Raw genomic sequence first — 16,289 nt, forward strand, 5'->3', positions numbered from 1 at the left:
AGTGTATATCTGCTAAAAGTTAATTTTGTCAAATACACAACTGCATAGCTTCAACAGAAATAAAAGAACTAAAAGCCTTAAAACTCCACTTTAAGCCAATGAAAAACTGTCTGGCAAGCAGCAATCAGCCAATGACATTACAGTACAGAGATTTTATCATACCTGAAAATTATAAGCTATATAGTCTTTGTAATTGGCATGGGTTTTCTATATCAGTATGGTATGAAAGGAAGAAAACCCAAAAGTTCAGGGTCTTTGAATTTAGGAGAAATATGAGATGTCCTATTAAACCCTGTCCTTATGCCTAGCAGGATGGGATGATTTGAAGTCACCGTGAGAATACATCATTTCACAGAACGGTTGAAAATGTCCAGTTATTGCTTCTTGGAGCCAGGCGACTGGGTGCTGCTCTCAGCAGAAGTGATTTCTCAAATCCCATGGGCCCACAATACCTCAGAAAACACTGCAATTACCAAGAATCGTCCATAACTTTGCAACCCGTTCTTTCCTTACTGAAGGTCTCATCACACATTTTCATTTCAAGTGCACGTTTATGCACCTTTCATGTAGCCCTTGCTATAGGAAATATAAGTAGGACTGTGTGTTTGGGTTTTTGCCAATGTGTCTTGAAGGGGTCCTATTATGCTTTTTCACTTTTTGAATTTTAGTCAGTGTGTAGTGTGTACGTTTGGGCATAAAAAAGATCTTCAAACTTACAAATCTCAAAGTCCACTCCAAAGGGAGATACTTCGTTTAAAAAAAAATCCCTTTTCAAGAACTACAACGAACGGCTCGTTTGGACTACAGCATTTGTTTTCCGGGTTTTGTGATATCACAAAGCAGCCCATTAGAATATCATTAAAATAATTCCCGCCTGCGGAAATTTGAATGGTTGGGGAGGGGCGAGGTCGTGTTTAGAACGCTTGGATGAGTGCATCAGACAAGACGACGACGAAGAAGAAGTGCTGCTGTAGCCTCAAGTTTTCGCAAGTTATTACGCATGCACCTGAATAATTATGTATGTAAATATGTATGTTACAATTATGAATTTTTTTTTATAATAAATTGCTGACTGTACAATACTGGACAATGATGTAATCTGCAGAATTTACACTTCAATTATGGGACTACAGTGTTTCCCATACATTGAGTGTTTTTATATCACTATATTTCTGAAGGAAACCGACTGTCTTCAGAAAATTGGATGTCATTTTCATTTAATCTGGCGTGTAATGTCTGATAAAGCAGTGTTTTTTTGAGTGGAGCGCTACTTTGTGTACAGCTGTTACCGGCGAAACCTTGATCTCTACCACTCCAACAGCGCCTCCTGCTGGCAGAGAATGAGTTTGCATATATATGCCGCCTGGGAAACACTGGACTATGGTATAAATAAATTCAACTGTATAACAGTTTCACTGCAATTCATGTTATAATGTTAGAATTAAATAACAATACAAATAATACATATGCACTTATCTGTACATAGTAAATGCAGTTATTTTTAAGCGGTTGTTGACATCCTATCTAAAATGGGATTTAGCCAAAAAACAACAACAATAACATTACCACTCTAATATGTCTGGCAATATCCGTGCGTGCAAAGGTTCTGCGTGATCCTCTTGTTCAGTGTCCTCTGGGTCTGAATCTGGCTCAAATTGATATGGCAATATTGACGCCATCCTTAACTAAACCAGAGCAGATGGTACTTGCTGCTTTGGCAAGTACTGAAACACCGTCTAAGCTATTCGCCAATCACAAGACACTGGGAAAGCTAACCAATCACATGAAGGCGGGCCTTCATCAAACCCGGAAACTAATTGAGCCGTTTGTGCCAGGTTGGGGAGAAAGGTATTGTAATAATGTAAATTATGTAAAAAATAATGCGTTTTTCGAACCACCAAGCATGAGAGCATGTTCTAGTACACCCCCAAAACAAATTCAAGACATTGTAAAAGAGCATAATAGGACCCTTTTAATGTTTTACTGTCCTTGAGAAATGGCCCTTTATTCTCTCTGCACCTTTGGTTCTTTTTGGCCCCCCTGAAATATGTGAGTTGGAGCAGTAATTCTCTATTCTGAGCTGATAGAGTAGAAAAGCTGCCATGACTCCTTCTGAAAGAAAAAGTATTCAAAAAAGCCTCTGAAGCAGCTAGGGCATTTAAAATACGAACCCCATATGAGATTTTTTGGGGGGAGTGAATAATACCACATTTTTCTTATGCCAATTTCACGCACATTCACACCAAAGTTTGACTTGTTGGTCAGTGCCGCCTTCACTTTATTGAAGTCTTTTAGCTTATCTGGAAATGCAGTTGGACAACCAGGCATTTTTGGGGCTTTCCTCCTTTTGTTTAGTTTCTTTGTTCTGCGTTATGTTTTCCATTTCACCTTATTATTTCTGTTCTGCATATTGTCTATAAAAACAGGCCATCATGGGAAGCCATTTGCAATTATTTTGAGTTTGACATGAGTGAAATGTCTGTTTTGGAAAATCACTCATCAGCTGCTTTAAATGCCATAAGAAATCAACATAGGGAGTTGATTGTATTTTGAATAGCAATTAAGATAGGGATCTCGATGTGGAACAGTGGTGCTCTTAGCAAGCATTTATCATCCACAATCAATAACCTAACAAAGGGTTTTTTATTATATAAGAGTTTAGACAAAAGTAGCTGACATTCTACTGAGCTCTCAACATCTCAAGATAATGATGCAGTATAATTGTATTAGAAATAGCTCATAAAAGGCTCTCAATAAAGAGAACTAAGAGCCTGGTTGACCCTGGTCTATAGATCTTCTCTTACTCCGCTAGAAGTGCAGTTGACTCAATGAAAAACAAAAAGGGTCTATTTATAATGTGTGTCACTAGTCCTTTACAAGTAGTTAGTCTGTCCTACAAAAACAGAACAGTGACTAAACCAATATACTGGACCTGAGAAAATGTTATTTTTGACACCTCATGTTGTTAAAAACCTGTATGAATTTCTTTCTCCTGTTAAACACAAAAGTAGACATTTTGAAGAATGTTTGTAACCAAACAGTTGCTGGTAGCCATTGACTTCCATTGCATTATTTGTCTATACAATGGAAGTCAAGGGTTACCAGCAACTCTATGGTTACCAACATTCTTCAAAATATCATCTTTTGTGTTCAACAGAAGAAAGAAACTCATACAGGTTTGAAACTATTTGAGGGTTGTCACACGCACACTTCACACTTAAGTTTGTACCACTTTCCCTTGCTTAGTTAGTTGTCATTACTGATTTGATTTGTCATTTCATTCAGCTGTTGTCACTCATCACCTCAATAGGTCTTGTATTTAAGTTCCACTGTTTCTGTTCATTATTGTTTGGTCTTGTGTTTACTACGGTTGTTTTGGATTGCCAGTTTCTTTGTTGGATTTACCCTGTGTGGATTGTTAAATATTCTTTAAAGGGTTAGTTCACCCAAAAATGAAAATTAGTCCATAAATTACTCACCCTCAAGTCATCCTAGGTGTATATGACTTTCTTCTTTCAGACAAATCCAGTCGGAGTTATATTAAAACTTGTCTTTGATCTTTCAAGCTGTTTCATGGCACTCAGCGGTTGTTGCATGCATCAGTCCAAAAGAAGTTAAATAAAAAGCGCCCATCGATTTAAAAAAAAGTGTCTCACACGGCTCCGGGGGGGGGGAGGTGAACAAAGGCCTTCTCTAGCGAATCGATGCGTTTTTGTCAGAAAAATATCCATATTCAAAACGTAATAATCACTTTAATGTAGCTTGCGCCAACAGTTGTACACGGAAGCAGCTCCGGGCGGATGAGGCATGAGGTCAGCGCTGTGCATGCGCCGGTGAGTCTCGTGAAAACCAACGTTTGTTAACAGGAGCAAAGAAAGAAAAGTTTCCTTACATTAGCAAAGGAAAACCAGTCTCATCTTGGCTTATATCGAAATCCTTCTTCTTTGACATTCTTCTTTACAAATCCTCGTTTTGTACTTTTAATTAGTGACCGTTGTTTTGTTTTGATCTCTCCCCTGCGCTTCCGTGTTCGTCACTTCTGAGCGGCGCATGCGCAAAGCTGACCGACATACGTCATCCGCCCGGAACTGCTTCCAGTGTACAACAGTGAGCAAGCTACATTAAAGTGATTATTACGTTTTGAATATGGATATTTTTCTGACAAAAGCACATCGATTCGCTACAGAAGGCCTTTGTCCCCCCCCCTCTGAGCTTTTTTTATGGATGGGCGCTTTTTATTTAACTTATTTTGGACTGATGAATGCAACAACCGCTGAGTGCCATGAAACAGCTTGAAAGATCAAGGACAATTTTTAATATAACTCCGACTGGATTCGTCTGAAAGAAGAAAGTCATATACTCCAAGGATGACTTGAGGGTGAGTAATTTATGGGCTAATTTTCATTTTTGGGTGAACTAACCCTTTAACTTTAACCCTTTAAATCTTCATCTTTGTGCGTGTTTGTACACAGCTCGTTGTGACAAGGGTGAATAAATAATGACAGCATTTTTATTTTTGGGTGAACTATCCCTTTTATTTTGACAGAAGTTATGGACACATTGCTATGTCTTTGCAAAAATGTGTCCAAACTAGTAAATATTGTATAGTGCAGATTTTTTGTGGAGGTTTCATAGTTCTGAAATTATTTAGACTGTTGATTTGTCCAGATCCAATCATTTTATTGGATGTTGCGTTTGTGGCAGGTGCAGCACTGCCGCAGACAGTAATCATTCTCAGGAAATGGAGAGATTATTGGTTAAAGATTCAGATTATGACAGTAATGTAATTCCATCTGGTGAGTCATACTGCTTGTGTTGATGACTTTATCTGCCTTTATTATAGAACTGATTTTGTATACTTCCTATTAGTAAATGCTTACTTAAAAAAAATTATATTATTGATTTTTTAAGTAATATCTATAATATTTATTAGTTATTTTATTATAACAAATTATACAATAATTATAATATTTTAAACTATACAAATAAAATTTGAGTATAGATTAAATATTTATATTTTAAATAACATTTATTATATAATATTTATTTTAAATATTGTAGTATACTTTTTTTCATTGGACAATAAAATAGGTTACAAAAGTTTATATTTTGAATATATATTAAATAATATTTATTTATATAATATTATTATTATATAAGTAAGACTTTGACCACCTACAATAGCAAAAATCACATACAACACTAGCAGTTCTGTTTAAGGGTTTTATATCTCAAATTTTGTTCATTCTTTAAATAATTCAGTTTATTACTGCACAGTGTGCAGAAACCATTTGTGTGATGTTACAATGATATCGGTTAGCAGAATAGGAAATTACTTGACCTGGAATGCAAGTGCTGGAATGCAGGACTCCAGACTAAATCCTCTTTGTGCTCCTTCATATTAGCAGAAATGCACAATTCTCTGACACGTGTCAGCTATGCCTCAGCCTCTTTCCTGGATGTTCCTTTGTATGCAAAAGCATGTTGACGTGTTCCTGAGAGTGATAGATTACCAGACAAGAACAACTGGGAGTGCGGAGAACCGGATGGAGATGCAGGTCACTGCAAGAGATTAAACTTGTTAAACAAAGAGACTTTATCTAGAGTTTAACCAACAAAGCCCGGGATTTCATTGTCCCGGGAAATGCATTATGCATCTGAAGGCTTTTAGTACAGTTATCAAAGGATGTCTTGAGTATTGTGCCATTTACAGAAGAATGATGGGAGGAGGAGATGCTGAATTTAATAAAGCTGATTGCTGTTATATACATGAGTTTACACATATTAGGGCTGTCAAAATGGCTGAAAAACTAAATTCGAGCTTAAATATGATCAAAATTCGATTTATATTCGAATTTAAAATGCATAATTTCAGTTAGAGTGAAGAAAAGCTTTTGGCTTCTCTTCTGAGGCCACAAGAGGGTGCATCAAGCAAAATATTACTAATGCACGTTTATTCAAAGCATAAGATAACATGACTATCTGTGAAAAAAGGGCATAATGTTTAAAATAATGTTTATAAACCAATTATAATTAATTAAGTTGCTTAAACAAACTATAAACAAAACAGCATCATGTATGTATGCATAGTTTAATAGAAAGGGCGGAAAGCCAATCCCACAGAGTACATTTTTCATTTAAAAACATGCAGTGGGATGGGGAAAAAAACCCGCCATAAAGCCACGATATATGTTTTTTTCAAAGATATACTTGCATTAATTTTACATGGCTTTCTAAACATGCGGCTCCTTTGTGTGAGATGCGAGTGGAACGGTAATAGATGTCCTTCTAGAAAATGTGTGAAATATGCATTGTGTGTGAACGACTAGCTAGGGCTTCAACTGGATAGGCTAACAAAAACATTATAATGCAACGACACTTACATCGTCATCACATCTCGTGCGCCATGATAATAAGGCTGCCTCCTTAACACACATCTAAAATTAGAATGCAATGTTTTTGCATTCGAATGTGGATTTTTATTTTAAATTCAAAGAATATTCGAAATTCGATTTTTTTTTAAACACATTGTTTACACATAAGAGTTAACATGAGCAAAGAGCTCTCTAATGACTCAAATAACGAGGATTACTCAAAAAAAATGTTATGCATAAAAAGTACTTTTTTGCAGATTTCTCTGTTTTCTGGGGTTTTTTTTTTTTGCTTACAGTAAAGGGGAATTTAGAGGTGAGATATTTGCTTTTCACAGGCTAGAGTAAAATAATAAAGAATTTATATATGGCCCAGAGGTATAAGATAAAGTATGAAGCGTCATTTGCCATTACAAGTGCGCCAATTATTATAATGACGGACTAAAAAGGGACGTCCAGAAGATGTCACGGTATTGGTTTTGCATTATGTCCATGTCTGCATTTAATTTCCATGCCAAGCCATTTCTTGTAATTTTTTTCTCAAACCTATTTGTGCAGTGCGTTTTCATTAGTTGATTTAGAAGAACAAAAAATGGAGAACACTCAACAGGGGTAATGTTAGAATAAGTCTACTAATTTAGAAGAAATCGATTTTCAGTCATGAGTGGAGAGCAGCTCGGCATGCTCGCTTAAAATTGAAAAGCTTCAGGCACTTGTTCAAAGTGCTGAGTTCATAGATATTGTTTATTAAGAAACGGAGTATGCTGCACATTTAGAAGTACATGGGAAAATGTACATTTGGGGCCTTGTGTTGTAATGCAGTCAGAAATAAAACCAATGTTTAACGCCCCTTCGTGTACTTTGCAAGTTAGTGGTCCTGTGTCAGTGTTTGGGAGTGTATTTGTCACTATTGAAACTGTCTGAGATGTCACAACGAAGCGGAGTGCTCGGATTTTAAATTGTGTCCCCTGTGAAGTGACATTTGTCATTAGTCCCAGTGTATGCAGTGAGGGTTTTAATAATTTTTAATAGCCATCATTTTTAATTTTAGGAAGTCTTGGAGATTTTATATGCATCTCCAATACCCTGTTGGTTTGCTTATTAAGTATATTGGCAAATATATTTATGTAACTAATTTTACCCTATTTAAATTCATTTCACAGACCACTGATTTTTCCCTAAAAACCAATGCGGAAAAGTGTCTGCAGATTGTGTCTGGGTCTTGTTAGAAGTGTTTAGTTCCTCAGTGTCGTGTTTAAAGTCTAAACAACAGGAAAAATGTCAATTTTCTCAAAACATTGGCTTGCTTACAGTCTTTGTTTGTATATGGAATATATCATGATACATGCACAATGTTGATGTTTCTTCGTATTTGGTCTTTTCTGACTAACTTAGACAGACATTCACATTGAACTTCCGGATTCAAACAGGGAAGAAAATATTTGATTTGTGACATTTGATAAAACAGTTTAAAACAAAACAGAATACATATTTTGGTTGTTTAACATCTGTTTTTCTGTGGGAATGAACAATGGATCTCTCATTATCTGCTTTGGGAGTAATAACCAAAGTCAAGATCTCTTCAACATGGTTGCCCAGACAATTGTCACTTTGAGGTCAAAATGTGATTCTATGACTAGTTAAAGGGGCATATGGTTAACTTATGACCTCAAGTTTGTCATCACAGATATGTCATTGAATGCCAGTGAGCCATGAACACTTTTGAGAAGATTAAAAATGAGATAATTAGGGTGACTGAATCTGCAGTTTTTGGCTAATTATGGGATTTGTGTAACCCAAAAGAGCTGTTCAGCCTTGATGTCAATTTGTAGGTCGACCTAAGCTAATTTGTTATGAGTTCCTTTGGGAATTGTTAATGGATTTTTTTGGTTTAGAATGGTGGTTTTGAATTTACGAGTAACATAAGGTTTATGGTCGACATTTCTTGAAGAGCCGCTGTTCAACAAATGTGAACAAAACATTAAAGGCTTCTTTTTAAATGTTAACCACAGACTTTAACTTATAAATAAAAAAAATATTTTTATTTCTGAATTATATTCATGTTAAATACTGATTAAGTTGAAAAAAATCATAATAAATAAATTGAAAGCTGTTTTTCTAAAAAATTTAATTGTCCTAAAATGTCAAAAATTTAAATTTTCTTCTGGATTTACAAACTGAACTGCTGTATTTCAAAAATGTTGATTGATCAATGACTTAATGATCAATGAGGAAAATACTGAAATGATGAAAGTCTAAATTGTTCCAAGGCTTTCACAAATCTCCCTTGTTTTGATCCTGCAGATGTTTTGTGATCATCTGCGAAAGTCTGTCGAGCTCAGAGAGGACCTGTTTTGAAGAGCGCTTTCTATTGTAACCATCTGCTTTACAGATGACCTAATGATGATCTAACAGAGCAATGGCAACGGCTCTTGTTTTAGCACCCACCCCTTCATGCGAGCGTTTATCACTATGTGTTATCCGTGGGATGTGTTACAGATAAACTTCAAGAACAACTGGATCAATACTGAGAATCAGCAGCATCTTATTATACAGGCTTTTAGTAACATACTTGAAGAAAATCCTTTAGAAGGATGTTTTAATGAAGTCAAATTCTAAACATTAACTTTGTTTAACTTACTGCAAAAGGCTTTCATGCAAAATAAGTCTGGGATTAATGAGAGTCACGTGTTACATTTTCAGATACTTTTTTTTTTGAAAAGTGTATTTACAGATTTCACCATTCATTTGGAGCTACATATTCGACTGTTATGAATCGCCAATTAAAGGGATAGTCTGCCCATTAATGAAAAGTCTGTCATCATGTACTCACCCTCATGTCATTTCAATCCTTAATGATTTCCTCCTCCTGAGCACAAAAGAAGATATTTTGAAGAATGTTGGTAAATAAACAGTTTCAGTTCTCATTGACTTCTATTGTATAGTATATACAAAAAGTACAATGGATGTCAATGGGAGCCAAAACTGTTTAGCATGTAGTTGAGTAAATGATGGTTGAGTTTTCATTTCTGGGTGGACTATCCCTTTAAGCCCTCCTGCTTTTATGGTGCCATGGCATCCATTGCAAAAAGAGGAACACAACAAGTATGCCCTTGTACAAATAAACAAAGCCTAATGCAATTCAAGGCTCAAAAAACAGCATCACTCTTGTTTTATGGCTGTGAAAGTTAAACAGGAAAGCAGAGAAGTTTTTTTTAGCTGATTGCTGTGAGACTTGAGTTGTTTTGTCTTGAGGTCAGTTTTTACTTTCTTTAATGAGGTCAGTTTTTACTTGCTTATTTCACATCACTCTTCGTCTCTGGAGACACTTTGGTAATGAGAGTTTCCTCTGCTGTATTTAGAGGAATATATTTAAAGACAAACATGAAACACTTTTTAAGCATTACAAGATGTCCTAAAAAATATTGTACTATATAAATCAGGTATGACTAGATTCCAGTGCCACACAATTTTTTTTTGTCCACATTGAAAGTGAAAATGCCACACTACTGCACTGGCAACTCAAAGAAAACTAAGAACACATGGTGCTTCTCCATCCTTTTTATGGTTTTGCTTGTGGAACATGAGGGATTTGTCATAGTATCTAATATTTCCTCAACTTTCATAATAAATCTCTTCCTAATCATGTTTTGATGTTTAAGCAGGATTTTGGTCCAATGCATTTTCTTTGCGTTTAGGGGGCTATCTGGCACAATACAGCAAAAATGAAAACCAAACAACAAACTACATGAAAGAGATACCTTTTTTTCCGCTTGTATTTTGTTGGACTTTGGAAATTGTTAGGCTTTATATAGTGACCCTTTTTTTGTTGATTACTTGTCTGACTTTTTTTTTTAATGGCAAAGCAGAACTGAGAGTATTTTTCAGTTATTGGCAGCTACAAACATAATCAAATTAGCAAAAATCTTAAAAAAACAACAACAACAGACAAGGGGTGTGAAGAATTGTAAATGACTAGTGTTTCTGCAAGCTTTTTTTTGTCCTGTGAGTTCTGCCGGCACAAATTGTGCATGTGACTGAATTAGTATGTTTTAGTTGTTGTATGAAAGCCAATCAGACCTTCCAATCTGTTTACTTCTATGTCTGTCCACTGACTAGCTATAGCTTAGGGGCACTATTGTTTCTGAGATATTTAGTACAGATGGTAGTTTATCACAGAATTCAAAAAGTCACCTGGAACAGCAGCTAGTGAACCTTGTCAAGCATTCCAGGAATCCCAGAGCGCTCTGGGCCTCATGTCACTACTCAAGCGATTTTACAATCAGATCTTCTCCAAGTAAAGATCAACTTTTTGGTACTGGATTGGATCATTACTTGTCCAGTGTAAAATTTGGGTCCTGAAGCCTTTTTTGGCTCTCAAAAAGTTGCCTATAAAAAAAGAGTTATTCAACATTTTCACAGTTTTGCCCAGGAAAAAATATACTATTTATTTAAATATACTACATATTTTACTGAACCCAACATGCCTCACTTATATACATTACAATTAAATATATAATTATGACATACAAAGCAATTCATAAAATCACAAAAATAAGCTTTAAGAAAATAAAGTCCTTGTGACAACTAGCCCCGTCCCCCCATTTACTTATTTTGCAGCTGAATGTTCACTCCTGGAGTGAATAACTCCTTGGGAATCCATTGTTTCTATTCCAAGTATTATTCACACCAAAACGTTTGCACTGAATATTAGCGTTTGGCATGAAAGGGCTTTAAGACTCTCACTTAAGCAGGTGCTTTTTATTACCATCTTATGATCTGATAGGAATTAACCCTTGACAGACTTGCACTTCAAGGTTTTCAAGTCCCCTCTACATTTCCATTCTCTCTGCACTGGTAGAAGTAATGGGATTTAATCATATAAAATTAATTTAGCTGATTCACAGCATGTAAAAAAAAAAAGTATTTTTTGACTATATTTATATGGTTTTCATCCATCAATTTAGCAAGCTGATTTTGTACACGTAATTTAATTCAGACTTTCATTCACAATGAGGGATGAATAATTCAAAATGTCAAGTTTGAAATTTTGTTTCTTTGTAACACAATTTATTGAAAAGCTCAGGCGGATGTGCTCTTCGAACTCACATTCAATAGACGGCTTATCAAAATTGGTGCTTTTTAAACTCAAAATATTTGATGGCTGAGTTAGTTCGTGCTAATGATGCCTCTGATGATGCACATGCCATGACTGTGTCCCATCAACTCTTTGAGTCAGTCTCTCTGTTTCCCTCTGTACAAAGGCTGCAGATTACATCTTTTATGCTTCTTCTATGGATCCGAGTTGAGCTTCATGTCTGGCTCGCCTCTGGGGCTCTATCATTGCTGAGTTTCTTGTCTGCCTGTCTGCCCTTTTCTTGTCAGAAAAGCATTGACTATAAACTCTCTATATTCTTTTGGCTGATTTATGTAAGATAAAACTGATGTGTGAGATGTTTGTCCTCTTGGCACTTTCACCTCCAGGATTGGTGGAGAGCTGTTGTGTGGCTGGGCAGAAATGGGCAGAGGAGAACCAGCACTGTAACCGTATGCCTGTCAAAACAGAAGACCTCAACTCTGTATGTGGGTAAGTTGGCTGACTATTTCAAAGCCTTGGTTATGCTCCTCAATACACCACAGAATCCTTTTTATTAGCAGTTATTTGTCCTCTGACCAGCAAAGTATATGTTGGTGACCCAAAAACCACTGACCACAAAAATTAAAGGTGTAGTTCACCCAAAAATGCAAATTCTGTTATCATTTATTACCCTCTGCTTGCTCCAAAACTGTATGATTTTTTTTCTTATGTTGAGCACAAAAGAAGATATTTTGAAGAATGATGGTAACCAAACAGTTGACGGTAGCCACTGACTTCCATAGTACTTTTTTCCATATTATGCAAATCAATGGCTACCGTCAACTGTTTGGTTACCAACATTCATCAAAAAATCTTCTTTTGTGCTCAACAGAAGAAAGAAACTCGTATGGTTTTGGAACAACTTGAAGTTGAGTAAATGATAACAGAATTTGTATTTTTGAGTGATCTATCCCTTTAATAATGTTACAAGCTACTGGACCAGCTGTGGCACGTGAGCTTCTTTTGAGTATTCAGCCAAGCAGTAAGCAGGGCAAATGAGAATAGTCCATATTAATCTTCTCTGCATGCAAATAAAATGTAAAAGGCTGCTGCTGATTGGTCAATTGCAACCAGTTGTTTCTGTGGTCTCGTTAAACCAGGGGTTTTCAAAAGTTCTGGTGACATCATGGACCCCTAAATATGATGAGTATGAGTGAACCCCAAGAATACTGTGAAATAATATTACAATTTATAGTAACTTTTCTGTTCAGTCATTACTCCAGTCTTCAGTGCCACATGCTCCTTCAGAAATCATTCTATTATGATGATTTGGTGCACAAGAATGAACATAATCAATAACAATATGTACATGGGAAAGGTGTTGACAGCCTTGGTTTTAGAATCAGGTATTAAATTATGTTAAAACTCTTTTTTTCCCCTGCTTTGTTAAAGTGTGGTCCAGAAGCAGTGCTGTTCAGGTGCTGTAAGAGAGAACAGGTGTCAGGCTGGCATGAATGCAGCAAGGGCTGGGCATGCCTGTGAGGGAAACAGCCCTCTCTGTGGAGAAGATTCCCAAACGGTAAGATCTTAAATGGTGGCATCAAACAGACTACAAAATAATGTAGAAAACTGTTTTTAAAGTCCACAGAGACCAAAAAAATAATGCCAGAAAAATACTAATGATGTATATAACCTCTGTGGGATTCTGCATGTTTGGAAACAGTCCTTATTTTGTCTATTCAGAATTATTTACTGAATACTATCTGGTCATGTGAATGGCTGAATATTACATGTCCAGGCTAAAAACTAAACATTTTTGTGTTAACCAGTTGTGAACACAACAAGCAGCATGACATTTTGTCTTTAAATTTCAATTTTATCACCTACAGTGAAATTCCATTAGTCCTCATAACTACACTACCACTATTAAATACAACTATTTAAAAGTTTGGGGACAGTAAGATTTTTTTTACCGATATCTGTTTTAAAAGAATTGTCTTATGCTCACCAAGGCTGCATTTTTTTTTTGTTGATAAAAAATCAAGACTAATTAAAATGATCTGTTTATAGTTAGTTTTTTTCTATTTTAATAATTTGTTTAATATAATATGTAAAATGTAATTTATTCCTGTGAAGGCAAAGCTGAATATTCAGCAATCATTACTCCAGTATTCAGTGTCACATGATCCTTCAGAAATCATTCTAATATGCTGATTTGGTGCTCAAGGAACATTTCTTAGTATCAGTGTTGATAACAATTGTTCTGCTTAATATTTTTGTGGAAACTGTTTTTTTTTCAGGATTCTTTGATTATAGAAAGATTTTTTTTGCTGCTTTTAAATTCAGATTTGTTCAAATGAGGTAATGCAACACAATTTCATCTAAATGCAAAATAATGTTTTCTAATTTTTTTTATGTATTGGGAATACATGAATAATGTGCAATGGGGAAAATCCATCAGAAATCCAGATCAACACAGAAGACAGAGTCAAGATTCATTCATTCATTCATTCATTCATTCATTCATTCATTCATTACCTGCCTGTGGTTTATTGAACTCTAAATTAAAATATGTATTTTTTAAATATTTTTTAAACTTGTTTTAAACTTGTTAAATGGCATCTAATATAAAATATATTTATATAAAAAATATAACCCAAATCCATGTTTGGCAAAAAGGCAAGAATTAAAAATAAAATGCATTCAAATTTGTAATATAAGTTGTAATATGTTTTAATATTTTTTGAATTTTTATCTAAAATTACCTGCCTGTGAAGTTTATTTAACTTGTTTAAAAATATAACCCAAAGCCATGTTTGGTAAAAAGTTGTAATATTTTCTGTACTGTTTTGGAATAGACTGACTTTATCAGAGAAACATAAGCTGTGAACATGGTCTAATACATTATGTGGTGGAAAATTGCTTGGAAATTTCCCTCAGTTTAATTAAGTGCATGAAACCTCTTTGTGGCTTACAGCTGAATAAAGTTTTCCAACACTGTCCTGGCTTTTATTCTATCACCCTGAGAGCCAAAGTGCCATATCAATGTAATGGCAGACGCTCATTGCTCAACTAGCACTCCCGCAGTTATCAGCAAAGCCTCAATCAATAGACCCAGGTCACTATTCCTTTGAATGAGACATAAAACCCAGACTTTACCTCTTGCTATGTCTCAAGTGGCACATTCCGTTGGCCCAGTGCCTTGCTTCCCGTAAAGGGCCTACCTGATATCCTGAGGCAAGGTGAGATTTGCTGTAGCCGTGTCAGTACATTTGGGCTGACTTATTTCCTTTTCGTGGTGCACACACAGATGATGGAACACTAAAATAGGTTCATTTAAATTGCCTCCATAGAGGTACCCGCAGAGATGTCTTTTCTTTCTCTTTTTAACGAGACTGTTGCTAACTACGTAAGCCTTCTCAGTTGCATCAGAGGTTTAAGCGATACAAAAACAGTTGAGAGGTAATTATTTCCATGAGGGCTGCTTTCTCAGGACCCCTGCCACCTCACACCAGTAACGTGATTAATTATTGTGGAAATGTTTAATCTCTTTCTTCCTCCATTGCATTTACATTCAGTTAATGACCATGAGAAATATTTACTTTACACCAGCATGCTGTGTAAGGTGAAGCCGAGCCTGTTTATTATGTTTATCCAGACGTTAATTGCCAAGTCAGTCGAACGCTTTGCCAAATTGGTGCGCAATGTTTGAAAGCCGCCATCAGTTGTTTTGTAGAATAAGGTGCCTGTGGATTTGGGATTGACAGGATGTGATTGGCAGATGGCGGACACAGAGGGCATGACAGGAACAGCTGGCGGCGGTGAAATAACAGATGTTGACTGGCGTGTTGCTTTAATATGTATTATGTTTATGTACGAGTAGTCCTTCATTGCCGTGTCATTCTGGTTGACATCTGGTTTATCCTTCATCAGAGACACTAGTGAATTAACATTATGTATTATTAAATTACATTAATGTATTATTGATAAAAGTTCAGTTGAGTAAGACAGCAGAAAGTCTCACCTTGATACATATATCATTGATAAAAAAACATTATTTTTTTATGTCCAAATGTAATTCCCTTCAAATGAGTGCAATTCATTCAAAAATTCATTACGTACAAGTTCTTATGTAAAATTGTATATATTTGTAAAACTATTCTAACATAACTTACTAAGAATAATATTACAGTTATTATAATAAACAGTTTACAAAGATATTTTTGCTTCATGAATAAAACATAAATGACTTGAATACATGTATTATAAAGAGTTTTTTATATTTTATGGGACATTAAGTAAAAATATCAAGGTCAGATAATGATCCTTGGATTGTTTTGGAGGAAAAAAGGCAAAAATACGGAAGTTCTAAGCGGCCATGCATTATTTTTTTTCCCCTTCTTGTTTCCTCGTTATAACGACTTATTTTCTCATTATATCGACATAACGAGAGTTATTTTCTCGTTATAACGACTTCATTTTCTCGTTATATCGACATAACGAGAGTTGTTTTCTCGTTATAACGACTTCATTTTCTCGTTATATCGACATAACGAGAGTTGTTTTCTCGTTATAACGACTTCATTTTCTCGTTATATCGACATAACGAGAGTTGTTTTCTCGTTATAACGACTTAATTTTCTCGTTATATCGACATAACAAAAGTTGCTTTCTCATTATAACGACTTCATTTTCTTGTTATATCGACATAACGAGAGTTGTTTTCTCGTTATAACGACTTAATTTTCTCGTTATATCGACATAACAAAAGTTGCTTTCTCATTATAACGACTTCATTTTCTTGTTATATCGACATAACGAGAGTTGTTTTCTCGTTATAA

The 16,289-nt window shown here is 35.4% G+C and overlaps 1 protein-coding gene across 1 annotated transcript in view; it reads left to right on the forward strand.

Moving 5' to 3' along the window:
* The window catches only part of LOC107551113 (fibulin-2-like), a 64,860-nt gene that overhangs the window by 13,939 nt on the left and 34,632 nt on the right, over positions 1-16,289 (forward strand). Inside the window, exons 3-5 of the mRNA XM_016232607.1 lie at positions 11,856-11,958; positions 12,901-13,027; positions 15,185-15,269. Of these exons, the coding sequence (XP_016088093.1) occupies positions 11,856-11,958; positions 12,901-13,027; positions 15,185-15,269 (315 nt within the window). The remainder of the gene's footprint in view (positions 1-11,855; positions 11,959-12,900; positions 13,028-15,184; positions 15,270-16,289) is intronic.

Source organism: Sinocyclocheilus grahami, unplaced genomic scaffold (genome assembly GCF_001515645.1).
Source record: "Sinocyclocheilus grahami isolate Dianchi unplaced genomic scaffold, SAMN03320097.WGS_v1.1 scaffold415.1, whole genome shotgun sequence".
In the NCBI taxonomy this organism is placed as follows: domain Eukaryota; kingdom Metazoa; phylum Chordata; class Actinopteri; order Cypriniformes; family Cyprinidae; genus Sinocyclocheilus; species Sinocyclocheilus grahami.